General features: G+C 44.0%; 1 protein-coding gene across 1 annotated transcript in view; it reads left to right on the top strand.

The window, feature by feature from the left end:
* The first annotated feature begins 86 nt into the window (after nt 1-86).
* LOC5521005 overlaps nt 87-17,675 on the top strand; it is a 21,664-nt gene continuing 4,075 nt past the window's right edge. Inside the window, exons 1-18 of the mRNA XM_048730602.1 lie at nt 87-195; nt 521-1,453; nt 2,004-2,183; nt 2,420-2,599; nt 3,158-3,337; nt 3,588-3,767; nt 3,921-4,091; nt 4,816-4,925; nt 4,999-5,057; nt 5,621-5,763; nt 6,493-6,795; nt 7,646-7,942; nt 8,953-9,255; nt 14,352-14,641; nt 15,598-15,777; nt 16,744-16,838; nt 17,179-17,335; nt 17,504-17,561. Of these exons, the coding sequence (XP_048586559.1) occupies nt 589-1,453; nt 2,004-2,183; nt 2,420-2,599; nt 3,158-3,337; nt 3,588-3,767; nt 3,921-4,091; nt 4,816-4,925; nt 4,999-5,057; nt 5,621-5,763; nt 6,493-6,795; nt 7,646-7,942; nt 8,953-9,255; nt 14,352-14,641; nt 15,598-15,777; nt 16,744-16,838; nt 17,179-17,335; nt 17,504-17,561 (3,751 nt within the window). The 5' untranslated portion in view covers nt 87-195; nt 521-588. The remainder of the gene's footprint in view (nt 196-520; nt 1,454-2,003; nt 2,184-2,419; nt 2,600-3,157; nt 3,338-3,587; nt 3,768-3,920; nt 4,092-4,815; nt 4,926-4,998; nt 5,058-5,620; nt 5,764-6,492; nt 6,796-7,645; nt 7,943-8,952; nt 9,256-14,351; nt 14,642-15,597; nt 15,778-16,743; nt 16,839-17,178; nt 17,336-17,503; nt 17,562-17,675) is intronic.

The raw sequence follows: 17,675 nt of genomic DNA, 5'->3' as shown, positions 1-17,675 counted from the left end.
TTCACATTTCAACTTCAAATACGCAAAAACAAATTCCCTGCAAACAAATTTTTCTCTGGGTCGCAAAATTTAAATTTAAATTCAAATTTAATAACACACAACACTCTTCGTGTGTTCCCTATGGCAACGGATCATACTGGTGTAGTCTAACCCCCAACTTTCAAGTTGATGGAATCAGTGCAACATGTTCCCCAGGTAAACCCTTTACCATGTCACGTGATCACTTCCCAAATTAACCCCGTGTCGTGTCACGTGATCTAAGGTTCACTTCCTAAATTAACCCAGTGTCATGTCACGTGATCGAAGGCTCACCTCCCAAATTAACCCCGTATCATTTCACGTGATCTAAGGCTCACGTCCTAAATTAACCCAGTGTCATGTCACGTGATCTTAGGCTCACTTCCCAAATTAACCGAGTGTCATGTCACGTTATCACGTCCCAAATAACCCAGTGTCATGTCCCGTGATCTAAGACTCACTTCCCGCCATTTCTTATCACCTTATTAAATGGATTTATCAGTTGACGGTAACTACACGACCTGGGGAGAGTGGAGCGCGTGCTCGGTCACGTGTGGTACAGGTACAAGAATGCGCATGCGCAGTTGCAACAATCTCGCACCTTTATACGGCGGCAGTTGCCATGGCGACGACAAAGAGTCAGAGAGCTGTAGCGTGACGCCTAGCTGTAAGGGCAACTTCAGTGAGTGGTCTCGTTGGGGACCTTGTAACGCCACGTGTGGACCCGGCGTTAAAAGGCGCACAATGAACTTCACCAGCTTTGCGTCCCCGCACTGTCAAGGGTCCCTAACAGTCGTCCGAAAGTGTGATAACCTCTGCTGTCCCGATCACAATGATACAACGGGATATACTGTATGGTCGGCTTGGGGGCCGTGCAATAGGACATGTCTTGGGATAAGCGAGCGCACGCGGAACTTCACTAACTATTTGCTTCATGATAAGTGCAATGGAACCTTCTCAGAGTATCAGGCGTGTAATGTGACCTGCTGTCCAAGTTTGGATTACGACGAGATATTCACCTCGTGGAGTGTATGGGGAGAATGTAATGCCTCGTGTACTGGGTACAAGAACAGAACTCGCTCGCATTTGATGAATGTGTTAGCACCGTATTGTAAAGAGTCTCTTGTGCAGTTCGACCTCTGTAACGACACGTGTTGCCCACGAGATGATAACGTCAAGGCGTTTAATCCCTGGGGCCCATGGGGTCCTTGTAACCGCACCGGTTATAAGCTTCGCAATCGCACATACGTCAATCAGAACTTGATATGTGACAATGGATTGTCCGAACTGAGGCAATGTAACGCTACCTTGTGGGGGAATTGGAGTGAGTGTTCCCTAACATGTGGTACTGGCTTTCAGACTAGAATCCAAGTCAACTGCATCGCGGCAAACTGTCTGTCCGAAAACCGGACATGCAATAACTTCACTTGTCCAGGTTTGTTATCAGGCATTACGAAAAGGGCAAGAAAATCGATAGGGGGTCTCTTAGGGGGTCCGGAAAAGGTGTATGATTCTGAAAGCCAAAGTCAACAAATTTTCATATTTAAAGGTGGCGTACACGGGATAATATGCAACCAAAACGTTTCGCGATACCTTGTATCGTAAAAAGCTTTTTACAGTGTAACATATCGCGCAACACAATGTTCAGCGCATCATTTCACTCGGCAAAATGTTGCGTGTTTTTGAATTCGCTTCAAAAACATGCAACACAGAATGACGAATATCTGTTGTTTGGCAACATGTCAGAATGAATACGATACAATGTATCGCGAAAAGTTTTGGTTGCATATTATCCCGTGTAACACCACCTCTGCAAAATCTCCCATTTTTCAATATATTTAACAAATCAAAGATTGAGGAATGATCCTTGCCCCTGTCGCGCATTTGTGCCTTGCTGTTGGTTAAATGTCTATTCTAGATCAACAGGAACTTAATTAAGGCAATAGTCAAAGCATGGCGTGGTTATGTATATTCGTGTTTTCTAGTCGATCCCGTGGATGGAAACTTCACAGAGTGGACGAGTTGGTCCACATGTACACGGACGTGTGGAGCTGGGGCCCAATGGCGCATGCGCACTTGTACCAAACCACCAGCAGCCTATGGGGGCTTGAACTGCAGCGGGCCAGCCAATCAGACGCAAGAGTGTGAAACTCAACCGTGCCCTGGTAAGCATAAAATATCTCAGAAACGACAAAGGCCAAGTTTCGTTACGATGTTTTCCCGGTTTCTAGTAGTTTTTATAAAAGTGGGCACGAATGTGACACAGGCATTCTGTCTGTATAAGTCTTCATGTAAACGTAAAGGTTCGACTTTGGAACAGGCCAATTACAAACATTGTCAGACAATCATTTCCTATGTGAATGAAATCTTACTGATTTTTTTCTTTCTTGTTGTTTTCTAGTCGGTCCCGTGAACGGAAACTTCACGGAGTGGACAAAGTGGACCACGTGCACACGGACGTGTGGCACTGGAACCCAATGGCGCATGCGCACTTGTACCAATCCAGCACCAGCCAATGGGGGATTGAACTGCAGCGGGCCAGCCAATCAGACACAAGAGTGTGAAACCCAGTTGTGCCCTGGTTAGCATTAAATAGGGGCCTTAAGCAACGACGACGGCAGAAAACAATGGAATTTGATTCAGAATTCAATAGCAGCACGTGGAAATGCGTTCTGTCTGATACATCTCAGCCATTTTCCGTAAAACTACGAACGAAGACTCCAAGTTTTACGGTCAATTGAGGACGCGGACGTTTGCACTGTAAAATTCCACTAACTACGTTTGCTGCTGTAGAAATAATGTCCTTAGTTGATATTTTTATATCTCCCTGACTATAATGTTTTTCTTATTCCATTACAATTAAATCATTATTGGCGCAACGACCGAAAACATCTTTTTCGATCGCGTTTTCCTAGCCGTCGTCGTCGTCCTTGCCTAAGGTCCCTAATATCTCACAAACGACAGAGGCCTCCTTTTGTACAATGTCTTCCCAATTTCCTGTACTGTCAATTTTTGCCGACTTTACGGTAAAAGTGAGACACTATTGTAACACAAGCATTCTATCTCTTAAAGTCTTCATACTGTCAAGTCCCGGTAAAGGTTCAAAAAACATTTCCTAGATAAGATTTTTGTTTTCTAGACGGTCCCGTGGATGGAAACTTCACAGAGTGGACGAGTTGGTCCACATGTACACGGACGTGTGGAGCTGGGACCCAATGGCGCATGCGCACTTGTACCAAACCCCCACCAGCCAATGGGGGTTTGAACTGCAGCGGGCCAGCCAATCAGACGCAAGAGTGTGAAACTCAACCGTGCCCTGGTAAACATAAAATATCTCAGAAACGACAAAGGCCACGTTTCGTTACAATGTCTTCCCGGTTTCAAGTAATGTCAATTTTTGCGGAATTTACGGTAAAAGTGGGCACGAATGTGACACAGGCATTTTGTCTGTAAAAGTCTTCATGTAAACGTAAAGGTTCGACTTTGGAACAGGCCAATTACAAACATTGTCAGACAATCATTTCCTATGTAAAATCTTAGTGATTTTTTTTTTTCTTGTTGTTTTCTAGTCGGTCAGGTGAACGGAAACTTCACGGAGTGGACAAAGTGGACCACGTGTACACGGACGTGTGGAACTGGAACCCAATGGCGCATGCGCACTTGTACCAATCCAGCACCAGCCAATGGGGGATTGAACTGCAGCGGGCCAGCCAATCAGACTCAAGAGTGTAGCAAGCAGCCTTGCCCCGGTAAAAACAGGGTTCTTCTTTTGTTTTTAACCTCAGGGCACCAGAAAGATTCTATTAACTGTAACGCATGGACCCGGCCGTAAACATGCGGTGCAGTTGTTTGGTTATAAGTATTTCAGTTGCTTGGGTGATTTTAACCTTCCATTTTCATAGTTGACGGTAACTGGACGGAGTGGAGCACGTGGTCATACTGTAACAGACCGTGCGGAACTGGGTACGAAAACAGAAGTCGCTTTTGCTCCAACCCGCCCCCAATGTATGGTGGGAAGGATTGCAAAGGCGAGGATCACCAGGCGAAAACCTGCAATAAATCTATATGTCCAGGTAAAGTAGCCAGCAAGCGCAAACACACGATGGCTTGACTTTGCTGACCCGACAAATCCAATTCAGCGTGAAGTATGTTGAGATCTATGTAGTGACCTACAAAGAACCACTGGATCAGTTGTAAGCCGTCTATCCGGCCACCATACACCCCCCATTTTAAAATCCTGGATTCGCCTCTTAAGCCCCAATATTACCCGGCATGCATGGCGCAGCCTAGCCCCAATATTACCCGGCATGCATGGCGCATCCTAGCCTCAATATTATCCGGCATGGAAGGCGCAGCTTACTCGGTGTCAACGGCGCCAGTATCAGAAAATGCTGGCGAACTACTTCACAGCACCTCAATAGGAAATTTATCGATGTGTCCATTCTTGAAACGTCCTAATATAAACAGTGGTGGGTGTTTTTCTTATTTGGAAAGTTAGCATATATTGTCACTTCTAGAAACGCCAAAATAGTTGAAAAATCAAATCAAATCTTGTAAACTGTTTAAATAAACTATTAATATGCATGTCTGCCATAATTGCAAGGACTATGCAAAACGCATCAGACAAGCAAATATATATTTTCAGTATTTTTGCAGTTTTTCAGTTTTCGCGGGCTCCTCTTTTCGGTTTGATTAATTCGTTGTCTCTTTCCGCTAAAAGCACACGAAATGCTTGTGCACAGGGTTATAAAAGAATGGCGCTAAATGTTCATGGTACATGTCGCGTTTCTGTGATAGGAGCTGAGGCGACCTTTGAGATGCGTTTCACTGAGGAGAAATGTTCACAGGATCTTTCTAGCCTTAACAGTCCAGTCAGTCAAGCTCTTGTAAAGAAAATTATACTCAACGTAAGTCTCCTTTCTTTGTGTGGAACTGGATAAATGAATGCTTTTCTCAATGTGATGCACCTATCTCTTTCAGGTGGAGAGCATTTACCGTGACGATAGCACGTATATAAAAACTGTTGTGCACAATTTTAGGTGAGATAATTATAGCTTGTGATGGGTTAGAATGAACTATATCTATTTATATCATGGGATAGATGTCTTCTATTACTCGTGATCCCCAGTTAATACTACATAATTCATTAATTTATTTGATGTCCGCTATTGTGCGCAATCTTACCATTTCAGGGTTGCACTAGAGAACCCATGTGTTGTAACCCGCGGTGGTTCATGTGTAGCGTATAATCGGCTACATCCTGGTGGCCGAAAGCCACGTCAGAATGTTCATAAGTATGTAAACAAGAATTCTACAGCTTTTGACACCTGGATTTGTATTTTATTTACTTTTATTTGCTTATTTACTTGATAACCATGAAGCACTGCGGGTTACGATACACAGATTCTCCGAGTGCAACTGGAAGAAAGCGGGTTATACGCGCGCGATCGCATATTAGATCATAGTCTCGTTAAGGTAAGAATATATTTACACTATTAGATAGTCATCGTTTAGTTTAGTTAAGTTTATGAGCACATCTCCATGATTTACAACGCGTAGCTAAGGTAAAGAGTTACGGTTGTTATAATGGCGTTCTTTCCAGTTGCGGCAGTGTGGTAGCGTTTTTCACCGTGGCTTTCTCCAAGATAAACTCCTTGCAGCTCATCACAATGTACGAGCACATCGCTACAAGCGGCAAACTCACAGAGATGCCAGTTTTCCTTGCTAACACCTCCACCAAAAAAGGTACAAAAAATCTTCCCTAGTGGAATATTCACTTTTGGCATATTCACTTATCCACCCATGATTTTATTTTTTTAATTGATTTTTTTTAATGTCTTAAGTAATACCACTGTGTGAGACGCTTCAAATAAGCCCATTTCACATCGAATAAGGCGGAGAATTTCTCTGAGTACTTAGTAACTTAAAGCAAACAAAATATCAAGTGCGACTTTTTTTTAAATTGATGCGACTTATTGTAAAGTGTCATTGAAATGAGCTTTTGCACAGGGCAATGATGGTCAAGGAAAAATTATCTTAAAAAGCCTAAATCTGGTTATGTGTACTTCGGCCTCACGTTATTTGTGTTTTGAAAATCAGTCAGTAATACAAGAAACCTATAGCCATTGTAAGAAATTGTGTTTAATCTCTATCTGGAATTGCGCGTTTTCCATGTTTTTTCGTCATGTCCGTCCATAATAGTCGTATCGAGTATTTCTTTTGATAAAGATTCTCAAGAGTTCCAACTCTGGCACGAAGTCCTTTTTTTAGCCTCTATGTGCTAAATGCATATTCTATTTCCGAATAATAAAATGACTTCGAGCTTTAGGATTTACGCAACAAAGATGAACACAAAAGGTGTCTTTTTGCTGATAAGTTTTGCTTTATCATTTGGTTCAACGATATCCAATGCCAAAACCTTTTCTCATATCGATTGTAATCATCACATGATTCTTGCTCACATTGTTCTTCCAGTGCCAGGTTCCAGCCCTGTCTTCAGGTATGCGCAAAACACAAGCTCCACCAGTATCTACCTCGAGTGGCTCGCTGTGTATGCGTCTTCACTCCATGGCCAACCTCTCAGCGGCTACAGCATCTTCTATCGCGAGGATAGCACTCCGTTCACTCCAGACTCCTTGAAGTCCGTTCCTTCTGTCCATTCCACTACAATAAATGGGTTGAACAAATTCTCCTTGTATTCGTTTCGCGTTCTGGCGTTTACGAGTAACGGGAACGGGATTCCGAGTGCTTCCATCACTGCGAGGACTGATGAAGATGGTAAGTTTAAAGGGGAAGTGTTACTGTCGGTTATTATAGGATAATAATGTCTCCTTTTTTATGTTTGAAAAAAAAAACATCAATGAAGAATGTTCCACAAAGAAAATAATTTGGTCCTACAATGGAGGGATTAAATCTACAAGGGATGAAAACGGAGAATTTGTGTCCCGAGCTCGAACACATCACTTTAACACTTATATTTTATGCAACATAATAAATTTACCGCTATATATAGCAGCCCGAGACCCTTTAATGATAAAACCCGGGAAAATAAAAGCCATCTATCAGTACAATCCTAAAAGTTGTTTCGGTAATCTTCATCTTTTGCATCTTAATTCTAGGGTAGGATTGTTAGCATTAAATTATTAATTTTCGCGCTTTTTGCACAGAGGTTTTATACACAAGGCCGTAGCAGGGGGTGGGACACTGGGGGGCACGTGCCCCCCCCCCCCCCCGATATTTTAAAAAATTACAAGCAAATAACCAGTAAGGGCGTGGCTGTGCCCCTTGGCCTGCTACAGCTCTGATATATAAGGACACGATGCATCTCCGGGGCGTAGAGGTCAGCTTAAGACCAGGGGCGTAGCCAGGGGGGTGGCCAAGAGGGCCCGGGCCCCCCCTTTTAGCAGCCAAAAATACAGTAAATGTATGAGACATCTAAAATACAGGAGAAAATGCCTTGAAAGTTCCTTTTGGTCCCCCTCCTGTTAAAAATCCTGGCTACGCCGCATAAGACGGCGCTAGATCGATTACCTCGGCGCCCTAGCGTCCCAAGATTGGATAGCACGACACGATGTGTAACTTTTAACTCCTGTCTAAACTTCAGCGTCTCATAATTCGATTCTTGCAGTTCCTTCACAAGGTCCAACTGAGTTCAAGGGTTATGCATCAAGCTCTACGACTCTGACTTTCTCCTGGGGCGAGATTCCACCAAAATCTATCCATGGTATTCTGCGTGGGTACAACCTCTCTTACACGAGTCTTACAACGGGTGAGGCCGGCTACACACTAATGAGGCCTGACAGATCATGGAAAGTGGTCCAGAACCTTGGAAAGTTCACGGAATACAAAGTGACTATCTGTGGGTTCACAATAAAGGGATGTGGAGCGGAGAGCAACGAGCTGATCCTTCGTACATTCGAAGACGGTAGGCATTAATCTTTTATAATAGCTATAATCACGGCCATTGAAAATAAGTGGTTCTGTTACGGGTGAGCTTTGTGGAGAAACTAGCTTCGGTAGAGACGACCCGTGCGGGAGGTACTTTAGGATGCTGTCTCTCCCAAATACATGAAATCACTCCTTGTTACATTTTGGATATCCTTTAAGCCTTACAAAGTCACTCCTTATGTATGCTAGCTAATTGCAAGTTCTTTAGGAAAACCGACAATGACATACCGGAAAGCTGTTAGCTTCGTTTAGATAAGTGTTTAACCAATGGGTGTCTTAAAAGCGACCTAGTTTTCCACGTGAGTGTGCCAGTGAGTTACTCTTGGACTGCCGTGACTTACGTAATGTTTACATGGTTACTACTGACTACGGTGGTAACACACGTGACGGTTCTCCCGATATTAGAGCAAGCTGCGGTTGTTAACCATTTAATCGGAAATTCCTGGATGAGTTTCCATTTTTCCGGAATTCAATAATGGTAAGATAAAGTTTCCTATATTCCAGAATTTCCGGGGTGACTTATGTACCATTTGCTTCTGTACCCAAAAATTATACTTTTGAGTTCCTTGGGAATAAGGGCCGATGGGGGCCTCGGTCAAATATTCTATGGAAAACTGCTAATAGTACACGATCTTCCGGAATTTCTGGTATACCTGGTAAAAGTGGACTACCCTCAACCAATTCCGCATTTTCCTGAAATTTTCCAGTGGAAGGAATCTGTACCATTTGCAAAATAACGAGAAGTTTCCGATTAAATGGTCCGATTAAACAACCTGAATATCGCTAAATAAATCAGAACAAACAGAAACAGCATTCTTTCACGTGCCAGGTATTATCGACATCGCTGGTCTACATAAGAAAAAGAATGAAGAGTAAAGATTTTTCAGCGGGGCAAAAACAACTTGCTCGTTACATTGCAGACCGTTACAATCTGTTTGTTTCTAGATACTCAGGACCTTATTTAAATGTCTGATTACCTCTTGCTAGTTCCAAGTGTTGCGCCCGGTGATGTGGGCGCGTTGAATCTAACAAGTATGACAGATCTTCGGGTCTCATGGAGTGCCATCCCTCCTCAACATGCCAACGGCATCCTGCACAAGTACGAGGTCCGATACTCACGCATCAAAACGTCCAAGAAAGCCGAGAGGAAACCACGAGTCGAGACGATGTCAGTTGAGCCATCAGCGCTTGGTGTGACACTCAGGGACCTTGTTGGATTTTCCGTGTATGAGATAAGCGTGAGAGCCGTCACTTCTATCGGCCCTGGACCAGCTAGTTTCACCTACGGAGGTAATTAAGTATACACTATATTATCAACAGATGCGTAAGTATCATCATCTTCAGCAGCAGCATCAACTTCAATATCAACTCATTGTCATCAATGTCATCATCAATTCCACCTCACAGCACACCATTATTCATTATTAGCAGCAACATCATCATTGACTAGGAGCAACAACATTAATTATAATGTTTATTATCATCATAATCATCACTGTAGTGACCATAGTAAGGCTTTACTCAACATAAAACAGTGCTTACAATAAAGCGAGCGAAAACAAAATGGCCGCTAGTCTAAGTAACAAACTGCTGACTAAGCGCAGGCTCAGGCCACAGGAAGCCCAACAACAACAAATGTCATATCATTTTCCCCTCCTATAAAGTGTAACAATGATGGGGAAATATTCAAAGTTCACCATACAGGGTGTTAACAGTCAAAGCATCATACAGGGCGCTAACAGTCAAAGAGTCATACAGGACGCTAACAGTCAAATCGTGATGGCCGCCGGATCTCCCTGGTTGAGCGACGCAGTAGATTAGCAGGGCCTGACTCAACTTCTGGCACCAAATCAGGATCAGAAAGGATGGGGGCTGGTGTCTTCAAACCAGAATCAGTGGGTGGAGTCGTAGGAATAGGAGCTGCTTGCCATTGGAATGTACCCTCTTGACTCATCTGTGGGGCAGTGTTCTGGGGTGGGCATGGAGCGAGGTCCCTGAGAGAGACAGTTGATTCCCTTCCATCTGCATACTGGATGTGTGCATATGTAGGGTTCGCATCTTTCAGCTCAACCTGGTCGACAAGGGGGTCATTCTTGTTAGCACGCACAAATCGGCGAAGCAGTACTGGACCAGGTAACTGCAGCCAGGTAGGTAACGATGTGCCGTGCGTGGAGCGGCGTTGGAAGTTGAAGAACCTCTCATGTGGTGTTGTGTTGGTTGAAGTGCAAAGAAGAGAACGGATGGAGTGGAGAGCATCTGGAAGCATTTGTTCCCATTTAGTAACTGGTAGATTCGACGATTTGAGAGCAAGCTGTACTGCCTTCCAGATAATACCATTGTACCGCTCGACTTGACCATTTCCGATGGGGTGGTAGGGTGTGGTTATGCTCGATGCAATCCCTCGTGCTGATAGATACTCTTTTAACTCTTGTGAGATGAGTGAGGCACCCCGGTCCGAGTGGATATAGCTTGGTGTGCCGCAAAGAGTAAATATCTGTTCTAAGCACTTGATAACAGTGGAGGAGTGCATGTTCGGGCATGGGAACGCAAAAGGAAAGCGTGAGTACTCATCCACCACTGTGAGGATATATGGGTTATGAGTTGAAGTAGGAAGGGGCCCCTTGAAGTCGATGCTGAGCCTCTCCATGGGCTGTGTGGCCTTGATGAGGACGCTGGCCTCTGGTCGGTAGAACTGTGGCTTGAGCTCTGCACAGGTCCTACAGGCTGCACATGTTTTCTTCACCTCATCTGTAGAGTAGGGTAGGTTCTTGGACTTCACAAAGTGCAACATCCTGGTTACGCCTGGGTGGCATAGTGCTGCATGGATCTCAGCGAGGCTGCTTGTTGGCATCGAGGCAGTGAAAGCTCTTGTGAGTGAATCGGGAGCGACGTTATCCTTACCAGGCCTGTACTTCACTGTATAGCTGAATGAACTCTAGCCTCCAGTCTTGGATCTTATTGTTCTTTACTTTCGTGCGTTTCCTGTTGTCAAACATGAAGGCCACGGAACGCTGGTCAGTCTCCAGGGTGAAGTGACGACCTGCTAGAAAATTACGCCACTTGCGGACTGCCTCAATGATTGCCATGGCTTCCTTCTTGACTGGAGGGTAGTGTAATTCGCTTCCTTGCAGTGTTCTGGACATGAAGGCGACTTGTCGTCCGCCCTGGTTTAAGGTGGCTGAGATAGCAACCTCCGAGGCATCGCATTCCACTTCAAATGGTACACTCTCGTCGATAGAGTGAAGAGTGGCACTCTCCAATTCCTTCTTTAGTGCGTTGAAGGCATTTAAAGCTGCTGCATTCAGTGGGAACGTTGTGGCTTGTGATAGTGGCTGTATCTTGTCAGAAAAGTTTGGTATCCACTTGGCGTAGTAGGCTAGCATTCCTACAACCCTTTTGAGTGACTGTGAGCTCTGGGGAGGCGGAAACTCTTGCAGAGGGCGGAGTCTTTCTTGGTCTGGTGTGATTACTCCCCTGCCGACACAGTAGCCAAGTATATTGATAGATGATTTTGACTCTATGGTCTTGCTTTCGTTCAAGGTAAGGTCCCGGCGCTGCACCGCCTCTCGGAACTTTCGGACATTCTCATCATGCTCCTTCTGATTACGCCCTGCTACTGTTATGTTATCTAGGTATGGGAATGTGTCCTTGAGACCCTCCTTGTCTATGAACTTGTCCATAGACCTCTGGAAAACTGCAACACCATTAGTAACTCCGAATGGGATGCGACGAAACTGGTAAAGCCTGCCGTTGGCTTCAAAACCAGTGTACTTGCGGTCGGTTTCTTTGATGGGAACCTGGTGGTACGCGCTCTTTAGATCGAACGTAGAGAACATTTCATAATTGGCGAGGGTGTTGACCATGTCATCAATACGTGGTAGTGGGTGGCATCCAGTTCCGTATACAAGTTGATAGTCTGTGAGTAGTCGATGCAGAGGCGCTTCTTGTGACGCTGTAGTGGGTCTTTCAGGACGACAACCTGGGCCCTCCAGGGGGATGTGCTAGGCTCGATAATGCCCTCCGACAGCAAGCTGTTGACTTCCTGCTCTATGAATTCTTGATCTTCCTTCCCAAATTGCCTTGACTTGCTCGCTATGGGTTTGCAATCTGGGAGTAGGTTGGCAAATAGTGATGGTTCCTCCATCTCAGCTGCTGAGAGAGCACAGGCAGGCGCCTCATGGGTGATCTTCAGGTCGGGTTGTGTGCCGCCAAATTGGATTATTACGCTGTTGTGACTACGCTGGAAGTCTAGTCCAAGTATGACATCGCTGCATAGATTCTTCAAAACACCAAGGCGAACAGAGGGATACGTGTGTTCCTTGACGGTGAGGTCTACTAGACAATGGCCAGTGACTTGGGTTGTGATAGAGCTAAGAGCCATTGATACAATCTGTACTGTTGACTTGTTCACCTGTAGCCCGAGGCGTTGGACTACCTCTTCATTGATATAGCTCCCTGAGCTGCCAGTGTCCACAAGTGCTGTCAGTGAGTGGCCTGCAATACTGGCTTCCACAGAAGCCTGAGCTAGACTCTCAGGGCACGCGACAGAAATCGAGCAGATGGAGGCGGCTGTTCCTTTTGCAGCCCCTTTTGACTTGCAAACTTTAGCATAGTGGCCTCCCTTTCCACAGTTATTGCAAGAGCAGTTCTTGGCAGGGCAGTCTTTGCGGTTATGCAGCGGACCGCCACAAAAGTAGCATCTCTTGGACGGCCTATACGCAGCAGCGGTGACAGGAACTTCATGGTCAGGGTTCTGAGCTTCTATCTGTTCTGGGACCGCAGAGACAGACGCTGTTTGGAGTGGTACGCTGTATGAATCCGAGTTCTTCTGTGCCAGATCAAGAGCATTCGCCTGATCAAAAGCAGTCTTTAGATCAAGCTCTCGGTTTTCCAACAGCCTCTGCCGGATTAACGGGGAGTTTAGGCCGTTTATGAAAGAGTCACGTATAAGCTCCTCTCGGTACTGTTCAGCTGATACGGCTTTGACATTGCAATCCTTGCTTAGTCTTCTCAGCTCTTGGAGGAATTCGGTAAGTGTCTCTCCTGTCTTTTGCCGTCGTGTAGCAAGAAGGTGACGGGCGAATATTTCGTTAGGTGTCTTTATAAACAGCTGTTTGAGTATTTGGATGGCTGAGTCGTACGTTGAGCAGTCTTCGATGTACTCGTATACATTATGCGAAACATAATTGGTAAGGGTTCTGTAGCGATCCGGGGCCCTCGACCCACATTCAGCGATAAAGTTTTCAAACGTCTTCAGCCAGTGTTTCCATTCTTTTGCCGCTGTGGGCGAGTTTGGATCCAGGTCCAGACGGTGAGGCTTCAGAACAGTGTCCATGTGTTATTGTTAATATGTTGAGTAAATTGTAGTGACCATAGTAAGGCTTTACTCAACATAAAACAGTGCTTACAATAAAGCGAGCGAAAAAAAATGGCCGCTAGTCTAACTAACAAACTGCTGACTAAGCGCAGGCTCAGGCCACAGGAAGCCCAACAACAACAAATGTCATATCAATTACTATCGCTAAAACTATCATCTCCATAATCATAGTCACAGCATAATCTCAATCAGCAGCAACATCATTTTTGTTACAAACACCAAAACTCACTATTATAACTATTATCGCACTTATCGTGGCAATTATCATCATTTAAACTCTCTCATCATAATCACACATATTATCATCAACATCAGTAGTGGCATTAGCCACTAATTAATCATCTTTTTACTTGTGATGTTAACACGAAGACCAACTACAGTGGCATTAAGACAAGGTTTGCTCTCCCCTACAGACACACTTGTCTTTAACGTTGACTTGGCGTTTCTTTCTGAGCTATAATTCATTGACTGTTTTTCCATGATGTTTCCAAGTTTGTTATTAGTCATCAGTTAAAAATACCAAAGAGAATTTGTTCTATGTTAGCATTTTTTGAAACGGGGCTTGTGTGACAAAATAACAAGCTCCAACAATTAGTTTAACAAAAATGTATAGATATTTAATGTAATTATCCTTTTTTTCTTTCTGTCCTTTGTTGGCCAAGTTTTAGTTCGAGATCGATCGCTTTTGTTCGGCCGAAAGTAATCGTGGAGTGATTGTTTTAGATAGGATTGTCGCAATATTATTGGTTAACGGGTCTTTGTTTAGTTTAGTTGAAATAAGGGGGTGTGAAATAGCGCACTCGGCCAGCATAAAAGCCGACAGAAAATTATAAAAGCCAGTCTACTTCAGAGTACAATGAATCCAAGCTCAACATACCGCAGTCAAGAGCTGTTACACGACAGCAACCAGCTAAATTTGGAAACATCATGCGATATCTTGCACACTTCATGGTTAGTCCTTGTTCATCACCTAAGATTAGCATATAACAGTTGCATATTATTGTTTCAGAGACGTGTCGCTGCCCAAGCGTGATTTACACCAACTACTGGCTTCTTAGCCCATACACCAGACCCTTCAACAGCACGGTCAGCGGATTACTCCCGCAAATCATTCAAAACATGACAGCTTGGGTGTGCGAGAGCTGCTCTAACGGACACGGCCCCACCCGGCTGGACTTTAGGAATAAAGACGAGTATGGGGGACCTGCATTGAAAGCGTCCATGGCGCAGGTCGCTGAAGATATCACCGTAGGCACGAAGATCAGCTTTCCTCTAAATGGGAATAAGTACATGACTAAGGCACGCAATTTTTATTATTCTCACTATTCTAGATTGCATCATTGACGCACGAGATTGTCTGTTGTTATGGCGAAGAGCTGACTACCTGAGCTGACGTCTTATTGTCTGTTGTTATGGCGAAGAGCTGACTGTCTGAGCTGATGTCTTATTGTCTGTTGTTATGGCGAAGAGCTGACTATCTGAGCTGATGCCTTATTGTCTGTTGTTATGGCGAAGAGCTGACTATCTGTGCTGATGTCTTATTGTCTGTTGTTATGGCGAAGAGCTGACTATCTGAGCTGATGCCTTATTGTCTGTTGTTATGGCGAAGAGCTGACTACCTGAGCTGATGTCTTATTGTCTGTTGTTATGGCAAAGAGCTGACTACCTGAGCTGATGTCTTATTGTCTGTTGTTATGGCGAAGAGCTGACTATCTGTGCTGATGTCTTATTGTCTGTTGTTATGGCGAAGAGCTGACTATCTGAGCTGATGCCTTATTGTCTGTTGTTATGGCGAAGAGCTGACTATCTGTGCTGATGTCTTATTGTCTGTTGTTATGGCAAAGAGCTGACTATCTGAGCTGATGTCTTATTGTCTGTTGTTACGGCGAAGAGCTGACTATCTGAGCTGATGTCTTATTGTCTGTTGTTATGGCGAAGAGCTGACTATCTGAGCTGATGTCTTATTGTCTGTTGTTATGGCGAAGAGCTGACTATCTGAGCTGATGCCTTATTGTCTGTTGTTATGGCGAAGAGCTGACTATCTGTGCTGATGTCTTATTGCCTCTTGTTATGGCGAAGAGCTGACTATCTGAGCTGATTCTTATTGTCTGTTGTTATGGCGAAGAGCTGACTATCTGAGCTGATTCTTATTGTCTGTTGTTATGGCGAAGAGCTGACTATCTGAGCTGATTCTTATTGTCTGTTGTTATGGCGAAGAGCTGACTATCTGAGCTGATTCTTATTGTCGTTCCTAGTACCCTGGGGGCTTGCCGTTTTTCCCGCTCGTGATGTCTCCAGGTGTGGCGTTCCTAGCTCGAGAAGAAACCATCGAAAGCTCAGCGAAGTCCATGTTTTTCTCGGTGTTGAAGTGCTTTCCTATGATTGGCTTCTCTCTAATGCTGGTGTATATCGCGGGATTCATCATATGGCTATTGGTGAGTTAATAATACAACTCCTACCCTCCCTTCCCAACGCATCCCCTTTTTCCATGTCGCCCTTAAGCTTTTTCAAATTACGATATGCATTTACAAGGATAGAAGCAACAAAATAAAAGTTATAATTCATTTCATAAGGGATGGCATCCAGTGGGGCCTATAGCTGTGCTGTTATATCTGTCGCGCGTTTCACTACGATAGCACCACATACAACACAGAAATAATAATAATTAATAATTATTTATTTATAAAGCGCTAAAACTATGTTCATATATTCTAAAGCGCTCAACAGAAAACAAATTCTTACAAAAAAACATTTAAACTAAATCAACATAACAAATTGTAACACGGTCAGCTAAATTAACAAATTAACATAACATAATAATATACCCAAAAACATCTGTGTTCGCTAAATAAAACCATACCAGTAGCAGGCCGCAAATTATTAGGGGGGGCATGAAACAGAGAACAATGGGGGCACAGCCACGCCCCTACAGTAATTTTCCTTATAATTTTTGAAAATATTGGGGGGGAAGGTCACGTGCAGCCACAGGCCCGTAGCCAGGGGGGGGGGGGTGGGGGGGTTCGGCCGAAGGTCCGCTCAGAGCAAACAAAAATATATAACGTTTGGCTGGAGATATAGCGTGCACATTAATACGTCTTTAAAATAACTATAAAAATCTGTTTATAACAATTATCTTTATTATTATCGCTATATGTTAATAAGTAACCTATTAATAACATTCTAAGTACAATATCGATTGCCTAATGGTATAAATTTGGTCCTCTGAAATGGAAAAATCGAACCACCCCGCTTAAAATCCTGGCTACGGGCCTGCGCCAGTGCCCCACCCCTTGCTACGCCCTGAAAATACAGAGTTAGATGTACTGAGGAGAAGAAATCGGCGCCCTCTTAAAAAAAATTACCTGACGTGCGTATTCCTTACGTTTATTTTCTCGTGACAGGATTCTCGAGCAAATGACAGCTGTTTTCCAAGAGGGTTTGTTGCCGGGACTTACGAGGGGATGTGGTGGTCTTACATCTCTGTCACTACCGTCGGGTGGGTACCAATCTTTGCCCCGATCTTTGTGAGTACCATAGGGTACTTGGTGAAGACGTGTAGTTAAAGGCTGGGCCTTTTATTAAAAATCAACATTATTCTTAATTCCTCAGCAGATACCTTTAACAAGATCTGAAATTTACAGTTATTATGGTTTCTAGTTTTTTTTATCCTTCCCTAATAATCCCCTCATAATGTGTGTCCCATCACAAAGCCTAGGACAAGCCTTAAGAAAGGCTTTATAATCAGTTACGAAGACCTATTTCCAATTGATACGGAGAAACATTGATTCTCCTAGGTTGAATAAGTTGCGATATATTTAGACATGTTTGACTTGTAGCTATGGAGACCGCAGCCCAAAGACCGTGGGCGCCCGCTTATTCGCCATTATTTGGACATTGTACGGCTTGGTGTTGATCTCCTTTATCACAAGTGCTATTACCACATCTTTGACGAGCGTTACCATGGCAACAGAAATCATGCTGTATGGAACTGACGTAAGCATATACTTGGTACTCGGATTAAGTACGTCTGTCTATCTTTTATTTACTCTTTACCTTTTGTAAACAGATCTCACTCAATCTCTTTTGTATTCTCCCTAAATATCGAGCATGGCAAAAGGTGCATACCCCTTATTTAATTGCTGTGCTGTGCTAACATCGTAGGTAGCGGCAATCCAGAACTCTTCAGAGTACCGTCTAGGAATTCTTAAAAATGCCAAAGGTAAAAATATATCTGACATTAAGCCACTTAAGCCTCCGGCTTTGGCTCTTCCCATGTATGTTATCACCAAGTTTTACCAATAAAATTGATTGATTGATTGATTTATTTATTTAT

The sequence above is a fragment of the Nematostella vectensis genome, chromosome 1, assembly GCF_932526225.1.
Source record: "Nematostella vectensis chromosome 1, jaNemVect1.1, whole genome shotgun sequence".
Lineage (NCBI taxonomy): Eukaryota > Metazoa > Cnidaria > Anthozoa > Actiniaria > Edwardsiidae > Nematostella > Nematostella vectensis.
The sequence above is the reverse complement of the archived record's forward strand: the minus strand, read 5'-3'. Positions and strand labels throughout refer to the sequence as shown.